Below are 17,065 nucleotides of genomic sequence, written 5' to 3' on the forward strand. Positions count from 1 at the left end.
TGTTTTCGATCCGAATTTTTCGAGTTTGGAACGATTTCTTTTGCTAGAAATTCCAATTTACGATTTTTCCGAGTCTTTTTAGATCTACGATACGAGTATACAATTTTCCACTCCAATTTTAATTTCCGAAAATAATTACAGAAACCCCGTTTAAAAAAAAAAAGAAAGAAATTCCGGATAATGACGATTCAAATTTGAAACTTTTCAATTATGTAACAAGATAGTTTTCCGTTCTGATTTTCAAAAATTTTGATTTTAATTTTTTCCCGGGTAAGAAAACATTTTGAAACAGAACCGAAATCACTAAAGGCCAAGATAAGAACGGACAGTAGCAAAACTTTCGAACTGACAAAAATAAGTATTCGACAAACGAAACACCAAATAAAGTCCAATTACATTATTATCTCCCCAACCAAACGAGCCTCTAATACGAAAAAAGAAGCATCAAGGATTGAAAGCCAATACCGACTTATAGTTGACAGTATGCTGCTGAATTGACTCTTGTGCTTCAAGTGGAAAGAAAAATGGATACAATTCATACCTAACATAGCAACTGCCATACAACACTCTACACCCTCTCTTATCGCCGCAAACAATCGGAAGATTGCCAATAGCAATCGAAGCGCACTGCGCGCATGCCAACTCAGATAGATCTCTGGTGCACTGCACCAAGCCGTAGAGCCTATCAAACGGCGACACATCGCTCTTCCCCTTCCCCAGCCCTCGGCTAGCGGGCTTTGGGGCCCGCGAGCCGACCTTGTTCATTAGTGCCGCCAGTTTCTTATTGAAAATGGCGGCATCTGTGACATTCTGGACGTTGATCAGGAAAAATCCGGAAGTATCCACTTGTCCGAAGAAATTCGAACTCCCGTACCTCAAGAAGCAAAAATCGTACCAAATTCTCGCGTCTGATTGGCCGGGACATAATTTGAGGATGTTTTTTGCTGCGTCGTTTATGCAGGTCGAGCAGTCGCTTTTACTGACGTCACCTCTGCATTAAGCTAAACCGTAGATTTGGTTTTTACCGCCCGCACCTTGGACAGTCGAGATGAAGCCACGTTGGATGGTGCCCGATACTAGGTTGTCCAAAAGGGTTTTGATTTGATTGTTGCTAGAGTTTGTTTTGCTGTTTGGATTGCAGGAATAAGCAGCAGGATCTGCAGACTGTGCTGTGCATATGTGGAGGAGAGAGAGAAGAGAGAGAGTAATGGATAGTAGATTCATGGTTTTGCTGTAAGAAAAAGTTGCATACATAAAGGGATAGATACATAGCTTTTTAATACTGATTATATATATATAAGGGGTTTTGTAGCAGACTTTCTTGACTCAGTTCACCAGCCACTAGGAGTGGAATTGAATAGCACCGGCATTTTTCGAATTCGAAAGTGACAATTTATAACTAATTTTATTCTAAAAAAAATTGGAAAAATCGAAAATCGATATTTCAAAAATTGGAATTAAAAAAAGAAAAAACAAATCCTCAATAAAAAATAGTAGACTCTATACCATTATACATCAACCTATCTTCCTAACTATAGTATGGTCCATATGTATAAAATTTCAAGATTCAACAATAGTTGCTGCATTAAGTGACACACTCACATGACAAAAGGGTACTCTCGAAAAATATCATATGGGACACACATTTGACTTTGACTTGAGATCTTCATGCAAAAGTATGCTGAAATTATTATTCATGAGAAGTGAAATTACCAATCTGCCCCCATAGCTAATACCGGCGGATCAAAATGAAGTCATCATCGTCCATTACTCGAACATCTTCCTCTCCGATAAAATTCTCTCTACCGATTTCTTTAACGATATTAACAAACTCCACCCTCTTCTCCAAAGGTAGGGGTACATACGGCAAACGGAAAATCGGCCTAACAACACCTAGTTGAGCAAGAGCCGTATTCAAACCAATCGGATTCGGTTCTTGAAAAAGCCACTCCACTAAAGGCATAACCTTTGAATTCAGACAAGCGTTCTTTCCACCAAACATAAGCTGTCTCATCAAACCAGGTACTAAATTACTCGTCACCGAAATCACTCCATTTGCTCCATAATCCCACCTCGAATCATGACACTGGTCATCGTTACCACTCCAAACAACCAACCCGTTATTCGTATACTCCTCCACCCTATCATTCCCAACGCATTCCTTAACCCCCGCCAAGTTCGGACTCCGAGCCAATCTCTGGACGACACCTGGCGGTATGTCCTGTCCGGTTCTCGATGGGACATTGTAGATTATCGTGGGCCCCATGTGGAGGACGGTGTTGAAGTGGGAGACCAAACCGTCAAAGGATGTTTTGCCGTAGTAAGGATTGATGTGGAGCGATGCGTGCATTCCGACGGCAAAGCCTTGCTCGGTGGCGTGTATGGCTTCTCTAGTGGAGTTGCTGCCGGTGTTTCCGATGACCTTGAGGGAGTTGCCGAAGCAGTTGACGGTGTGGCCGATTAGCATGATATGCTCGTCCCAGCTCATTAGCTGGCCCTCGCCGGTGGTGCCGCCCACAATCACCGCCTCGGCGCCGCCCTCGATTTGCATGTGGATCAGGGAGTCGTAGGCTTCTAGGTCGAATCGGCCGTCTGGGAGGTAAGGGGTTTTGATTGCGGTTATCAGTCGGAGAGCCTTTATTTCGTCAACATTAGTCCTGCAAAAGGTATAAAACAATGTTATGCGATATTTTGTATGTCTACAATATTTCATTTATCCCACAAATGCATACTATGCCCCAAAATATAATCGAAGAAGAATCATCTAAGTCTAATAGTCGATCCCTCATTATTCATGGAATAACATATTAATGTGATTACCGGTTTGATTTCCAATAAGATTTCCAACAAAACAGAGCTGTATGAATCTGTGCTAGAGAGATAAAGCACTAAAATTGACAGAATACGAAAATTGTGACGCTAACATTCACAGAAAAGATTAGCCTTTGATAACCTTAAATTATCGTATTTCGACTATCTTCCACTGAGATGACAATCTTTTCTTATAAACTATACGGAAACGAGTACACTTGATGAAAGAAAATAAGTAGTATCGAATCGGCTAAAAAAGTTTAGGTGGAGAGTTACCTGTTTTTAACTTCGTAACTACGCATTGGGAGATGAAAATTGGGAATGACAGCTGCTCTAGGTGACCTCCATTTTCGTATCCCTCCTGCATTATAAAAGTAGAAACTGTTACATACAAAAAAATCTTTCTATTAAGTCCCTGTTCAAACAAATGCAGTCAAATTATGCCTAAATCAAGAATCATCAACACACGGGGTAAATAGTTCTTCATTTGATGGCGCACTTGTAATTATTGCGTTAATATTAGAAAAATAAAAATTAAATAAAAACCTTTCCTTATTTTTTCGGTAAACGAAGATCTTCCGGTAAAAAATCTCAGTCATAATAAAACCAAAATAAGGTTACTCATGCGTAGAGCTTTCGAATTAAGTACCTCGATGCGTGGCCTGGAAAGAACAACATCCAACGGCTGCCGCCATCGCAGAAAAAAATAAATACAGATAGAGAGAGAGAGACGAACGCAAATTGGCGCAGACCTAAATCAACGTAATTCTACGGCAACGGAACCGAGAGTCGGAGATAAGCTGCATTCTACTTGTTAGAGTATGATTGTGGTGGGCGGTGGGCGGCGCGATGGAGGAAGGAGTTAGCGAGGGCGGTGGCGGAAAGAGGAAGTGGTGAAGTTGGTTATGGCGGCGGATCGATTAGGTTTTTAGGAGATGCCTTCTACCTGGAAAAAGGGATTACTATATTAATTATCTAATTGATTTGATAGCTACTTAAGTAGGTAACTTTGTTTTATATGATAAATATAATATTATTATAATAATAATATTAGTAATGTTTTAAAGATTTTGGTATCGATTAAATTTGCTGAAATTAATGATTTTTTTATAGAGGAAAATTCATAATTTTTGAATGATGAGAATTTCTAATTATTAGTTTATTACATTCGTGCGTAGCACGAAGTATTCATTGTTACTTAATCATTTTCTTTAGAGAAATAGTGGTGTTTAGAGGAAAGTGGAATTGCACCTAGCTCCTGTAAGATTAAGGTAATTACAACTGGCTTCCTTATGTTTGAAAAATTATACATAGCCCCATAATTAGTGGTGAATTCAAGATAAATTGAGACGGTATTTGATTAAACTTATAAGATGTTAATAGTTTATGAGATATTTAATAGCTTATAAGGTCGCATTTGATAATTTAAAAAACAAAATCTTATAAATTCATAAATAAACGGTTGAAAAACAAATAAGATCTTTTAAACCAATAGTCTATCCTACATTTTTATCTAACATCTTATGGAGTAAAATTAACTTATAAGATCATAATTGAAACTCTTTACAAATTGATTGTTAAAAATAAAACATCTCAGCTTATTAGCTCTTAAAATAGTTTATTAGTTTATCGATTAGCCAATCGCCCCTAAGTGTTAACACAAAAGTGTCAAATTAAAAGTCAAAATTAGGATTAATTAAAAAAGAAAGAGAAAAAAGAAAAAAATAAAGTCTTACCCGTGAATTGCGCAATGAGTGTGTGTGTGTGAGTTTACTTCCCCACCACTTCTCTACCTCAACTCATTAAACTAGTGTAATAAAAATCCAACCTTTTTCCTCTCTTTCTTCCCCCACCATTCCCATCTTCACACACAGTCACACACACAACCCACATCGGAAAACCCAACAATGGCGGCGGAGGGAGAAGGCGGAGGAGGGGAGGAGTATTTGTTCAAGATAGTCGTAATCGGCGATTCCGCCGTGGGTAAATCCAATTTACTCTCCCGCTTTGCTCGGGATGAATTCGACCACAACTCAAAGGCCACCATCGGCGTCGAGTTTCAGACGCAGGTGGTGGAGCTCGACGGCAAGGAGGTCAAGGCTCAGGTCTGGGACACCGCCGGCCAGGAGCGGTTCCGCGCCGTCACCTCCGCCTACTACCGCGGCGCCGTCGGAGCCCTAATTGTCTACGATATCACCAGAAAGGCCACCTTCGAGAATACCAAACGATGGCTTGAGGAACTCAATAGTATGTTCCCCCCTTTCCTTTAATTAATACCAGTCAATATTAATTTATTTTTATTTTTTAATTTGTATCTGCATTTCTTGTTTATGTGTGTTTTGTATATGATATTTCTTGGTGTTAATTAATTAAATGTGGTCTGAAAGTGGATGTAATAACCTTATGAATGTGGATGTAATAACGAATCGGTTGAACTTCGTTTGGATTTCGAATTATTAGCTCTCGATTTTTCAAAGTTAGTAATTTCGAATCCTTCGATCCGAATAAACCATCGGAACTGCGTTTCGGTTTGTTATTGTTATTAGGGCAAATTACGGCCACCCCTAAGATATGGCCGAATTACGAAAAAAATCCCTCTTTGTTTGGGTAATTACAGCCACCCCTCCTTTTAAATATTTTTACATAAAATTTATGTAATTCGGTTATTTACCGAACCAAATCGTATATTCAGTTCGGTAAATGATATGAAATGTTGGCGTACCGAAATTTTGGTTCGGTTTTACCAATTTAACATCCCTAAATTTACCTATGGAGGGGTATTTTCGTTAGATAATACATAGTTGAGGGAGTGACTCTAATTATCCAAACATGAGGGGGGTTTCGTAGTTTGACCATAACTCAGGGGGTGGCCGTAATTTGCCCTTGTTAGTAATGGAACTAGTGTTGGGTGGAAACCTAACAATCGTAAATTTCATTTAAAGTCGATCGAGAGAGAGATGAACTCGGATTCGGAAATAATTAATTCAATCTTTACATTCGTGCAAATTGTCGAGACATTTTGATATAAATGGAATTTATAGAGCTATCATAGCTTGTATCTGAATTGCTATAACATTTTGCTAAAACGACGTGCAGTTCACTGTGATACTGCGGTAGCAAAGATGCTCGTCGGGAATAAGTCGGATTTGGAAGAAATTAGAGAGGTGAGTGTGGAAGAGGGCAAAAGCCTAGCAGAAGAAGAAGGATTGTTCTTCATAGAAACCTCTGCATTGGAATCTACAAATGTGATGAAGGCATTTGAGATTGTCATTCGCGCGATTTACGATAAAGTTAGCCGGAAGATCCTGAATTCGGATTCGTACAAGGCGGAATTATCGGTCGATCGAGTCACACTAGCAAAAGGGGTTGACTTGTCTAAGCAAAATAACGGCGTCTTCTCGTGTTGTTCGAGGTGATTTTTTCGTGTTTTTTTTGTTTTTTTCGTACGGGAGTTCTTGTTTTTACGAAACTATATAAAATCGGGGAGTGTGACGTTTTATTGCAAGTTGATGTAATTGCATTGTTGTAGCAGTTGTTGAATAGGAATTGTAGGATCTTGTCCTCTGCAAATTCTTTGCATTCATCATTTTTATAAAATTCTATTAATGCTTTAGAAAAAAAAAATCAATAAATGTATTAATTGTATTTTATATTCTTAATTATATTATATATTTCTTTAAATTCATGGTATCTATTAATTTTTTTAAGGGGATATTTGACAAAACTCCCTCACTACACAAGTATCAGTACAGTAAGCCCAATTTCATTTTACATTTTTAAGATAAATCCAAAATATTTTTTATTAATTAAAAACACTTAATTATCACTATTATACCCCTACTTAAAAAATAATGTATATTTACTTTTGATATTAAATATATATATAATATATTTTCATTAAAGAATCCTAATAATTAGGAAGTTAGTTATCTGAATTAATTATCGTGTTATCTCTTTCCTATTCCTTAACCTTCTCCACCTCTCTCTCTTTATCTCTTTCCTAACACCTCTCTCTCTCTCTCTCTCTCTCTCTCTCTCTCTCACCTGTACGTATAATATATATATATATATATATATATATATATATATATATATATATATATATATATATATATATATATATATATATATTGTATTTGCTCTATTTTCTAAAAACTAAGGGCATGTTTGTTTCTATTTCCAAAATAAATTTATAGTGGTTTTTCAACAATTTACATAGTTGTATATAAAGAGTGGTTTTCATCTTTACATAGTTGTATACACAGAGTGGTTTTCATGTTTATATAGTTGTATACGCAGAGTGGTTTTCATGTTTATATAGATGTATGTACAGAGTGGTTTTCATGTTTATATAACTATTTATACAGAGTGATTTTCATGTTTATATAGTTATTTATACAAAGTGGTTTTCAAGTTTACATATTTATTTGTACACATGTTTCTACACCATAATTTTAGAAACACAAAATTAAAAGAACAGTAGTTATGGTGTCAATTAATATTGAGATAAATTTATTAAAATTGTATATACAAGAAACTATATATTTAATATATTAATATAGATAAAATTACAGTACCCATACCCAAATTTTCCTTATTCATTCCAATTATTGAAAAGGGCAGGCAACACTATATTCAAATCATCGGCCAAATTACTTGGTCACAAAATGTTCAGAGAAATATACGATTGACTTGTGTGTATATACTTGTTTATACACCATGTTTCTTCCCGATCTCCATTGTTTGAATGGATTTGGTGTAGACGGTGGGTATACGAGATTTTTTGGATTTAGGAGCGTGATTTTAGGGCAGAAATTTATACAGGAGATATCGGTGCAGATTAGGGAGATTTGGGAGCGTGATTTGGAATTGATTTGCTGTATTTTTAATTTTAATAATTATACTAATTAGTGGGGGCATATATGGTTTTTCAGGCTCATTGAATTTATCTCAAATATCATTTATAAATAAAGGATTTATCAAGAATTAAAATCCTAACGGAGGGTGTTTGGCATATAGCCCCTTTTTTAATGCATGTTTTGATTCTTAAATGATGATTAATTTGAAATGAAAGCGTATGTTGGGCTCAATATTTTAAAAGTGATAAGGCGAGGATAGTTTGGGCCGGGCCCTTTCAATTTTGGGCCCAATTTTGTTGGCAATAGGTGTTTTTCGGACTTCAAATTCCATATTGCAGCTTCATATTATATTTCTTACTCAAAAAAAAAAAAAAAGCTTCATAATATATTTTGTTTTTGTATAATTTAGGTGTTTAAATGTTCTCCAACTAAATAATAGGAAAAAGTAAAACAACAATCCCTTCATGATAAATAATTAATCTATATTCATGAAATAAATAGAATTATTTAACTAATAAATATTCAATTTATTTTGTTTGTAATAATGAGTAGGGAAATTAGATGCCACCATGTGACTGATTATAACTGAAGATTTGTACATAATCACGCAGATCTATATGTATGTAAATTTAGTATTAAATGTCTCCACGTATGAAGTTACTGGGTTTTGTTCTCGATTAAAAAAATTAAACAACCACCGGTAAAGTAACTATTATGCAATAATCCGTAAGTTTATCGGGTGTATGTCATCCAGTGTAGCATATCGTAAACTTATATAATACTAATTGCTAACCATTAATATAAAAGGATGCAGTTACGGCTAAGTTAAATCATTTTCCCTAAAATAAACATCGAATCATAGCCAATTAAATTTTCCCCCAATTTGACTCACACACTGAGTGTGTGTGTTTCTCAGTCCACACTATATATCTTTTCTTCCCCAACATATTTACCACCAACCGGAATCTCGCTCCTGTGTTCGACACACTTTCTCTCTCCTCCCCCCATCAATGGCGGCTTCACTTCCAACCCTAGCCTCACTCCTGTTTCTGCTCCTGGCGGTGGTTTCTCTAATCTCACCGTCACAGTCGGCCACGTGCACCTCACAGACCTTCACCACCACCAACAAGCTTTACTCCTTCTGCAACGATCTCCCATCTCTGAACTCATACCTCCACTGGTCCTACGATCCGACCCGATCGGAGCTCTCCGTCGCCTTTATCGCCGCCCCGGCCCGACCCGACGGCTGGATTTCCTGGGCCATCAACCCTACCAGCACCGGCATGGTGGGGTCTCAGGCGCTCATCGCGTTCAAGGACTCCAACGGCGGGATGGCGGTTAAGACCTACAACATCACGTCGTACGGACCGCTGACGGAGTCGAAGGTGTGGTACGAGGTGAGGAATTCGTCGGCGGAGTCCTCCGGCGGGGTGATGAGGCTGTTCGCCACCGTGGTTCTGCCGGAGATGGGGAAGACTACCCTGAACCAGGTTTGGCAAGTCGGCCCCTCCGTCACCGGTGGTGTGCCTGACAAGCACGAGTTTCAGCCGGCGAATTTGAATTCGAAGGGCAGCCTTGATTTGTTGAGAGGACAGAGCACCGTCGCACCCGCCGGCGGCGGCAACTCTAGAGCCAACAAAAGGAATGTGAGTTTCCTTTTTTATTTGTTTAATTAATTAATTCAATTAATTAACAGTCTATTTTTTATGTTTATGTATATAAAATTAATTACAATTTTGGACAATTAGACAATTAATTACACATGTTCACTAGTTTCTGTCCTGATGATGGGATTCTGTCAATCTTTTTGCAATTAATGAATTGGGGGTGTTCATAACTTCATAAATGTTCGTTAGTTTCTGATGATGTTTAGCTAGTATTGAAATTAATTTAATTGGGATGCTCAAATTTTCACTAACTTGTGTGATAATTAATTCAGATTCATGGAATACTGAATGTTGTGAGTTGGGGAATTATGTTTCCGATTGGGATAATCATAGCAAGATACGTAAGGGTATTTCCGTCCGCAGATCCATCGTGGTTTTATCTGCACATTTTCTGTCAAGTTTCTGCCTACGCAATAGGAGTTGCTGGTTGGGGAACTGGCCTTAAACTCGGAAGTGAATCGAAGGGTATTACCTATTCTACCCATCGTAGTATCGGTATTGCACTCTTTACTCTCGCAACTGTTCAGGTAAAATTTCGTCCAATTTTGAATCAGTTTTTATATTTAGATTATATTCGTTTTTAACTTCATTCATAAAAAGAAATTGTGACGTACAAATGGATATTGCTTAAGTCGATCTCTCTTGATTTTACGTTTTAATTTCTTGATATTTTTTAGAGTTATTTCATCAACTTGCGTATATCTCTATTTGAATTGCGTCGAATACGTCCAAAATCAACCTTTTCTCGCCTCGCTGGATTTTATACTTTTAGTTTCTTGATATTTCTATTGAATTGTTTCATCAAGTTGCGCATACATATATCGCTATTTGAAGTGAATTCCAAATTGCATACTGAGTTTTCGATAAAACAAACGGTGGTTATTAATTTGTCTCTGTATGCATTTAGATATTCGCATTGCTGTTACGACCCAAAAAGGACCACAAGTATCGGTTTTACTGGAATATCTACCATCACGGATTTGGATACGGAATTCTCATTCTTGGCATTATCAATGTGTTCAAAGGTTTCGAAATATTGCAACCTCAAAACAAATGGAAAAACGCGTACATTGTCTTGATTTCTGTTCTTGGAGTTATCGCACTATTATTGGAAGCGATTACTTGGATTATTGTTCTTAAGAGGAAAAAGAAGTCCGGTAATTCAACCAAGCCTTACGAAGGGTTTAACAACGGACATAGCAGGCAAGAACCTTTGGCCCCGTGATTATGAATATTCGACTTTTTATGCGTATTCTATTAGTATTTGTTTCTCCTATATTACTTGACTCATTATTCGAGGTTGTTCGATTTCTTGGTTTTTTTTTTTTTTTTTTTTTTTTTTTTTCTCGTCGTGTATAATAGTTTCTATAGTTAGCTGTGGTGTACCACGTATAGATACAGATCGAAACTCGTAATTAATTCGACCTTTTGCTATTTGATCCGTTTGATTTCCACCCTTTCGTTAGAATTGTTGAATGATTAGTTCGGTTAAGACTCGAAATATCGTGATTAGAAGTGTGGGGCCCTCTTTAATATTGATGATTGTTGTTATCTCTCTTTGTTTGGCTCAAACACAAAGCATTGCTTTCTCTTTCATCATGCTCATAGCTTTTGTGACCACTTCAGTTGTTGATCTTTCGAAATTTTGGCTGTGCCTTTTGGCTTTTTGTGTATATACAGTTGGTAGATTGTCCTTTCGATGTTGGACACGTGTCTCTCTCTCTCTCTCTCTCTCTCTCTCTCTCTCTCTCTCTCTCTCTCTCTCTCTCTCTCTCTCTCTCTCTCTCTCTCTCTCTCTCTCTCTCTCTCTCTCTCTCTCTCTCTCTCTCTCTCTCACACACACACACACACAGACACACTAAAACAGTCCAAAAGAAGTGTCTTAACTGTTGTTAGTCCATAATTTGGCTGAGATGTTTCTGTTTTATTTCAACTGCTTTATGATTTATGAGTTGTTTATTTATTTATTTATTGTAGTGTAAATCTTTCAAATTATTATTCAAATTTGGATCATCATGTAAATACAAGATGACATTAGTTTAAAATAGAAATAATTATATTTATTAAATTCAAGAATTAATCGCTACATTTAAAAGAAAAGTGGTTACAAAATTTGTCCCTTTTTATATTGAACATTTTTTTAATTTTTTTTTCTTAAATTAAGATCAATAAATTATTTCACCGAACAATTTTTAACAACTTATAAGATATTTTTAAAAGTTTATAAGTTTAGCCAAACAGGTAATGATGGATTTAAATTCGAGTACAAGTAGAGTTTTATTTATTTTATTATCCTAAACGAATATTTGAAAGAATCGAAAAAAATAACATGGATAAAAACTAATAAACTTTTCAAAAAGAAGAAGAAAAATAATGCGATATGCCCACCCACTTTTTCCTTTTTAATCTCTAATGCATTTAAAAAGATTTATTTATGGCTGCGGCTATATGCAAGACTAATTCCACTTGTGCAAGACCAAATTAAAATTTTCAATGTATAAATACTATAATACCCTTATTTATTAAAAAAATAAAAAATTCCAAATATGCAAGACCAAAAATTCAAAAACACAAAAAACCCTAACACAAGACCACAAAACCACAAGATCAACTATCATCTTCTCCATCTTCCAAAACCCACAAGACATTTCTCCTTCCTCCTCCATTAACCCACAAAACCTAGAAATTCAAAATCATCAAAACTCAACAAATCTTACAAAGATGGCAAGTATGGAGTCAGGAGACATCAAAATAGAAGATTCTACGATGGAAGAACCCAAGAATGTATGCATTTATTGGTTTTCTTTAGCTAGAATATCGATTTTCCAAAAAAAATCCCGCGCAAACGAATTCGACATGTACAGGTCGAATTTTACAGCTAAAAATCGACATTTAGATGTCGATTTTGAGGTATAAAATTCGACATTTAGATGTCGATTTTGAGGTATAACATTCGACATTTGAATTTGTGCTATAAATTCGACATGTCAATGTCGATTTTTACCTATGAAATTCGACGCTTAAGTGTCGATTTGTAGCATAGTTTTTCGACACCTTGGTGTCGATTTTTGTTTTTTTCTCATTATTTGTATTTGGTCTTACATGAGAAAAAAAAGCCAATTTAATTTATGGGCATACTTGTCATTCCATCTTAATAAAATAGAATCTTTTGGAATCTTTCTTTAATTTGGTCTTGCACAAGTGAAATGAGTATTGCATATAGCCGCAGCCTTTATTTATTTATCTAATGCCTAGCTACTATCTAAAAAGAGAATATTTAAAAAAAAAATTATATCAAATTTAAGTTGCCGTTGGAATAGTGACATAATAAAATAGTTATGTCGATTGTCCAAATATGAATAGAATATTTACTTATTCAGCATGAATATTGTTATGATTCGAGTGTAATGATGACGCACCCGTGACGAAATAACAAAATGGGCCTAAATGTCAATTTTTAATGTATTTTGTATTATTAATAATTATGGGCGTTGGAATCATTTGCCCATCACTCTAACATCATATTTATTTATTTTAGGTTTTCTTTTTTCTTTTTTTATTTTTTTAGTGTCGCAGACTTGGTTGAATTTACTCTACTAGTGGAACTATACATACACAATTATATATAGCTGCACTAATGCACTAAGTAAAATTTGCTATATATTAAAAAAAAAAAAAAGTAATTGTATTTTCAGTTATTAGACCAAGAAATATTCTAATTTATTTTTAAAAAAATTCAAATTTTAAATTTTCATTTTATTTTTGAAAAATTAAATAACATATTATTTGTTTAAAACATAATTAGCAGAGCTTAATTATTGTGATTAGCTGTGAAAGCAATGGTGTTGGATTGTCTCATATCGCATGCCATATTTCCACCCATGTGTCATCATTGCCCATTTTTTATTCATACACAAAATTTTTAAATGTATTTTATTTTCAAATTAAATCATCAATACTATGTTTTGCACATAAATTCAAATCGAAATTGTAATGTTTAGATTTTTCTGTCGATTTTCGCCTGTAAATTCGTTTAATATTGATATTATAAATGTATCTTCCTGAAGAAAAATTTTTAGAACGAGATCGAAAAATCAGACTCTCGTCAAATTCAAATTTGGACCCAAAAGAATTTGAAAAATAGAAGATTGAAATTTTAGAATTTAGAATAAAAAATATTGTTCAATTTTTAAATCTTTTTTTAGCCCTTGTAGAAATAAAACGCAATTTCTCATTTTGGCCAAGGCATTAAACAAAACGTCGTCGTTAAGTAAGTAAACAATCTAGAAACACTACTTTACGTGTGACAACAAAGACTTGTCAAGTATATAATATCTTTAATGAAAATAGTTTCAAATGTGACAAATTAAACCTTCAAATATGTAACGTAAACAAATTTTGGTAAGTTTTTATTTTATTTTATTCATTTTAATAATGTTTCACATTTGAAAATTGTTTCTTGCATAAAGTGGACTGGTCATTTTCCTACTTTTGTTAGTGAAAGTAAGACTAAGACAAGTTTTCACAACCCACTAATCATGGAGAAAATGTCGGCTAAGTAGACCATGTAATAATTTTTTAAAATAAAACTTTAAATAATGTAAAGAATTATTATTTATTTTATTTATTTCCTTGCGAATATGGAATCGGACCTGAATTTGGACTGATTTTTATTTTAATAGATTTTCATTTTCTACCTATCTTTATGGTCTTCGAATCGTTTACTAAGAAATTTAGCAAAAGAGAATTAATTAAAGTCAACGTTGACTCACATGTGCGTGATGAACTTAGGCAGTGTGTGGAAACGATCGTGGCGTTTACGTCTTGTTTGACTATTAGTTCAATTTCGATTTTATTTGGCAGTCTTAGTTGATTTTCATAATATATATTTAATTAATGGTAAATTATGGCCACTCTTTTAACTATGAATTGTCTTATATCTCCGCTCTTATGAATTTAAAATTAACAAATGTATTCTCTAGTTTGATGATGCTAAAACTAGATTACCTAAATCGAACACTAAAGGGATCTGATGACGCTAAAACTAGATTACCTAAATCGTTGGAGTTGGATGAGTTGTGAGAACAAAGTGAATCATTCTATATGGCCATGGTGAAACGCGAAAGACGTTTCTATGGGTAAACTCTTTCTGCTGCAGTTCGTTCCAAGGGAGAGATTGTAATTAACGTTGAATCGAGTGGTATAGCATCGTTATTGCTCCCCGGTGGAAGAACAATTCATTCTCGATTCGGACTACCCATAAATGTACACGAGAGTTCCACATGTAGCATATCGCAACAAAGTCCACAGGCGGAGTTGTTCATAAGGGCAAAGCTTATTATATGGGTTGCAATTCACGTTCTGAGTTGCAAAACTCTTTCCGGAAAAAATATCGGTGACATGGTGTTCATTCCTCGGATGACTTTAATACCATCTACCGGACTGCCAATTAAATTTCAGAGAAGACAGTTTCCGTTGATTGTTTCTTTTGCAATGACGATCAATAAAAGCCAAGGTCAAACTCTTTTGCATGTTGGTTTGTATCTTCCTCAGCATGTCTTCAGCCATGATCAACTATATGTTGCACTGTCCAGAGTTAAGAGCAGAGGTGGCATTAAGATATTCATCAAGTCGGATTCGGGTGAACTCACCAATGTTACTAGAAATGTCGTGTACAAGGAAGTATTTCATCGAATTTGAAGGTAGAGAATATTTTCATATTTACCAATTATTCATGTAACATGTTTTTTATTTTATTTTTAAAGAACTTATTCTTTTGCAAGTGTTTCTTATCTATATATTTTTCCCCGGTGCGATGTTATTTTCAGTCATTTCCCTATGGTGCTCGGTGCAATTCTTATTATCTTTAAGATTTATTTTTGACGATATACTAATATTTAATAGTATTCTTATATTATAACTATGAAGAACATGACACTTATAACATATTTTTATTATCGTTGGTCGATTACGTTATGTACTTAGATTCAGTGACCGTAATAATTTTTATCTGCTTAAATTTATTTTTGAGACATGTATTTTCAGTCAAAAATATGTCGCCCCGTGCATCGCACGGGTGAATACTAGTGAATTTAAAATTAACGAATGTATTCTCTAGTTTGATGATGCTAAAACTAGATTACCTAAATCGAACACTAAAGGGATCTGATGATGCTAAAACTAGGTTACCTAAATCGTTGGAGTTGGATGAGTTGTGAGAACAAAGTGAATCATTGCTCACGTGTTTGATGATTTTGAGACTCTTGATGATCTTGAGGGTCCTGCGAACTGAATACATGTAAACTAGGTCGGGTCGAGCGGAAACCCCTCCGACGCTCAAGTCAGACGTGCAGATAGTACATAATTGTCGGGATAATACGAGGAGTCGAATTGCTTGAATAATAGAACCTTAAGAAATGAGTTAACTATTTAATTATTTATACCTTATCGATTGGTCTGATGTTAATTTGTCGGCTCAAATCTTATTTGAAGGTGATTGTGGTTTTATAGTAATGCTCTTCCAAATCAGATTCATGACTCAATAAGTAAAAAAATTGTAGGTCAATTGAGTTGGTCCAATTAGATATATCATTAATATCAATTGGTGATTGATTACCCACCAGACAATATGAATTAATATATATACATTAGGGACAAGTGATAAACACATGGTATAAATTCGCATGATAAATCTTAATCATATCATACTATGTTAAAAAGTTAATTAAAATGACAAACATGATTTACATTAAAGAGACCATGCTAGTAAAGAAAATGAATTAATGATAGAGGCTATTCTTTTGCATGTAATTAAAGTTGAAGAGACACACACCATTAGGTGTTTAATTAGGTTTACTTACATAATTCAAAAAGCTTGTTTGAAAAAATTAGCTAAATCTACCATTTGTGAGAATCAATAAACGGTAATAATAATTATTTTTCTTTCGTGTTCATTTAAATGGTGTGTGGCTAAGCTTATTAATTGTTAAAAAGATCTTATAAGAAATTTAAGAGTTGTTTCAAAGTATTTGATATATTTTTTCACAAAAATCTAAAAATTTCAAAAAACTAAACTGCTGGGAGTTATTAAAAATTCAAAGTGTTTAATATCTACCAATCTTTTTATTTAAGATAAAATATCTTATAATAATTAAAATTAACTTATAAGCTAATTATCCAATAAACACTTTAAAAATTATATATAAGAATAAAATGTAACAGTTTATTCAAAGTGTTTAATATCTACTAATCTTTTATTTAAGATAAAATATCTTATAATCAGTAAAAATAACTTATAAGCTAATTGTCCAATAAACACTTTAAAAATTATATATAAGAATAAGATATAACAATTTATCGACATTAAAAACAACTTATTAGACGTGAGATAGAACTTATCCAAACATTTTCTGTATTTCATATATGCTATTTGGAATAAAAATACGATTTTTCAATTCTAAAGAAACTGTGAAAGTTGTTGGGTATTGAAGGTTATGCATTGAATTTTGAAATAAGGCCAACTACCACGATTTATTTTTCAGTTTCAATTTTTTTATGGCCACATGTTTAATTTCGAATTAAAATTATTTCATAAATTCAAATAGTGAAATATAATATAAAATATAAATGAGTCCAAAATTTGACCGGGGACCTAAAATAGACGACGCGTGATTTCAATTCCCTCTCAAAAAAGGCAGAATAATAAATATTATTAAAAAAAAATACAGA

At 34.4% G+C, this 17,065-nt stretch overlaps 4 protein-coding genes across 4 annotated transcripts; 2 read left to right on the forward strand and 2 right to left on the reverse strand.

The window, feature by feature from the left end:
- Positions 1-304: 304 nt before the first annotated feature.
- LOC105955953 (cysteine-rich repeat secretory protein 55) lies at positions 305-1,343 on the reverse strand. Its single transcript, XM_012979760.2, is given in 1 exon segment — positions 305-1,343. A coding segment is annotated over 1 exon segment (810 nt). The 5' UTR covers positions 1,255-1,343; the 3' UTR covers positions 305-444.
- A 99-nt stretch (positions 1,344-1,442) lies between these two features.
- On the reverse strand, positions 1,443-3,804 carry LOC105955952 (4-hydroxy-tetrahydrodipicolinate synthase, chloroplastic). Its single transcript, XM_012979758.2, has 3 exons — positions 3,461-3,804; positions 3,088-3,172; positions 1,443-2,657 (listed from the first exon to the last, which is right to left on the reverse strand). Exons 1-3 carry the CDS (start codon positions 3,504-3,506, stop codon positions 1,730-1,732), a joined length of 1,059 nt encoding a protein of 352 aa, XP_012835212.2. The 5' UTR covers positions 3,507-3,804; the 3' UTR covers positions 1,443-1,729.
- A 759-nt stretch (positions 3,805-4,563) lies between these two features.
- On the forward strand, positions 4,564-6,501 carry LOC105955954 (ras-related protein RABA5b). Its single transcript, XM_012979761.2, has 2 exons — positions 4,564-5,058; positions 5,908-6,501. The coding sequence occupies exons 1-2, from the start codon at positions 4,719-4,721 to the stop codon at positions 6,225-6,227; spliced, it is 660 nt and encodes a 219-aa protein (XP_012835215.1). The 5' UTR covers positions 4,564-4,718; the 3' UTR covers positions 6,228-6,501.
- A 1,973-nt stretch (positions 6,502-8,474) lies between these two features.
- LOC105955955 (cytochrome b561 and DOMON domain-containing protein At3g25290) lies at positions 8,475-10,791 on the forward strand. Its single transcript, XM_012979762.2, has 3 exons — positions 8,475-9,316; positions 9,610-9,864; positions 10,245-10,791. The coding sequence occupies exons 1-3, from the start codon at positions 8,681-8,683 to the stop codon at positions 10,560-10,562; spliced, it is 1,209 nt and encodes a 402-aa protein (XP_012835216.2). The 5' UTR covers positions 8,475-8,680; the 3' UTR covers positions 10,563-10,791.
- Positions 10,792-17,065: the final 6,274 nt, after the last annotated feature.

Source organism: Erythranthe guttata, chromosome 4 (assembly GCF_056151865.1).
Source record: "Erythranthe guttata isolate IM_541 chromosome 4, IM_541, whole genome shotgun sequence".
NCBI lineage: Eukaryota > Viridiplantae > Streptophyta > Magnoliopsida > Lamiales > Phrymaceae > Erythranthe > Erythranthe guttata.

Bases quoted from the DNA above. Each gene is read 5' to 3' on its own strand.
- LOC105955952 (XM_012979758.2), bottom strand. From the start codon at position 3,506: ATGGCGGCAGCCGTTGGATGTTGTTCTTTCCAGGCCACGCATCGAG. The intron at 3,173-3,460 runs GTACTTAATTCG...TTTATAATGCAG, and splicing joins TTTCCAGGCCACGCATCGAG to GAGGGATACGAAAATGGAGG. The intron at 2,658-3,087 runs GTAACTCTCCAC...TACCTTTTGCAG, and splicing joins AGTTACGAAGTTAAAAACAG to GACTAATGTTGACGAAATAA.
- LOC105955954 (XM_012979761.2), top strand. From the start codon at position 4,719: ATGGCGGCGGAGGGAGAAGGCGGAGGAGGGGAGGAGTATTTGTTCAAG. The intron at 5,059-5,907 runs GTATGTTCCCCC...AACGACGTGCAG, and splicing joins ATGGCTTGAGGAACTCAATA to TTCACTGTGATACTGCGGTA.
- LOC105955955 (XM_012979762.2), top strand. From the start codon at position 8,681: ATGGCGGCTTCACTTCCAACCCTAGCCTCACTCCTGTTTCTGCTCCTG. The intron at 9,317-9,609 runs GTGAGTTTCCTT...TAATTAATTCAG, and splicing joins CTAGAGCCAACAAAAGGAAT to ATTCATGGAATACTGAATGT. The intron at 9,865-10,244 runs GTAAAATTTCGT...GTATGCATTTAG, and splicing joins TTACTCTCGCAACTGTTCAG to ATATTCGCATTGCTGTTACG.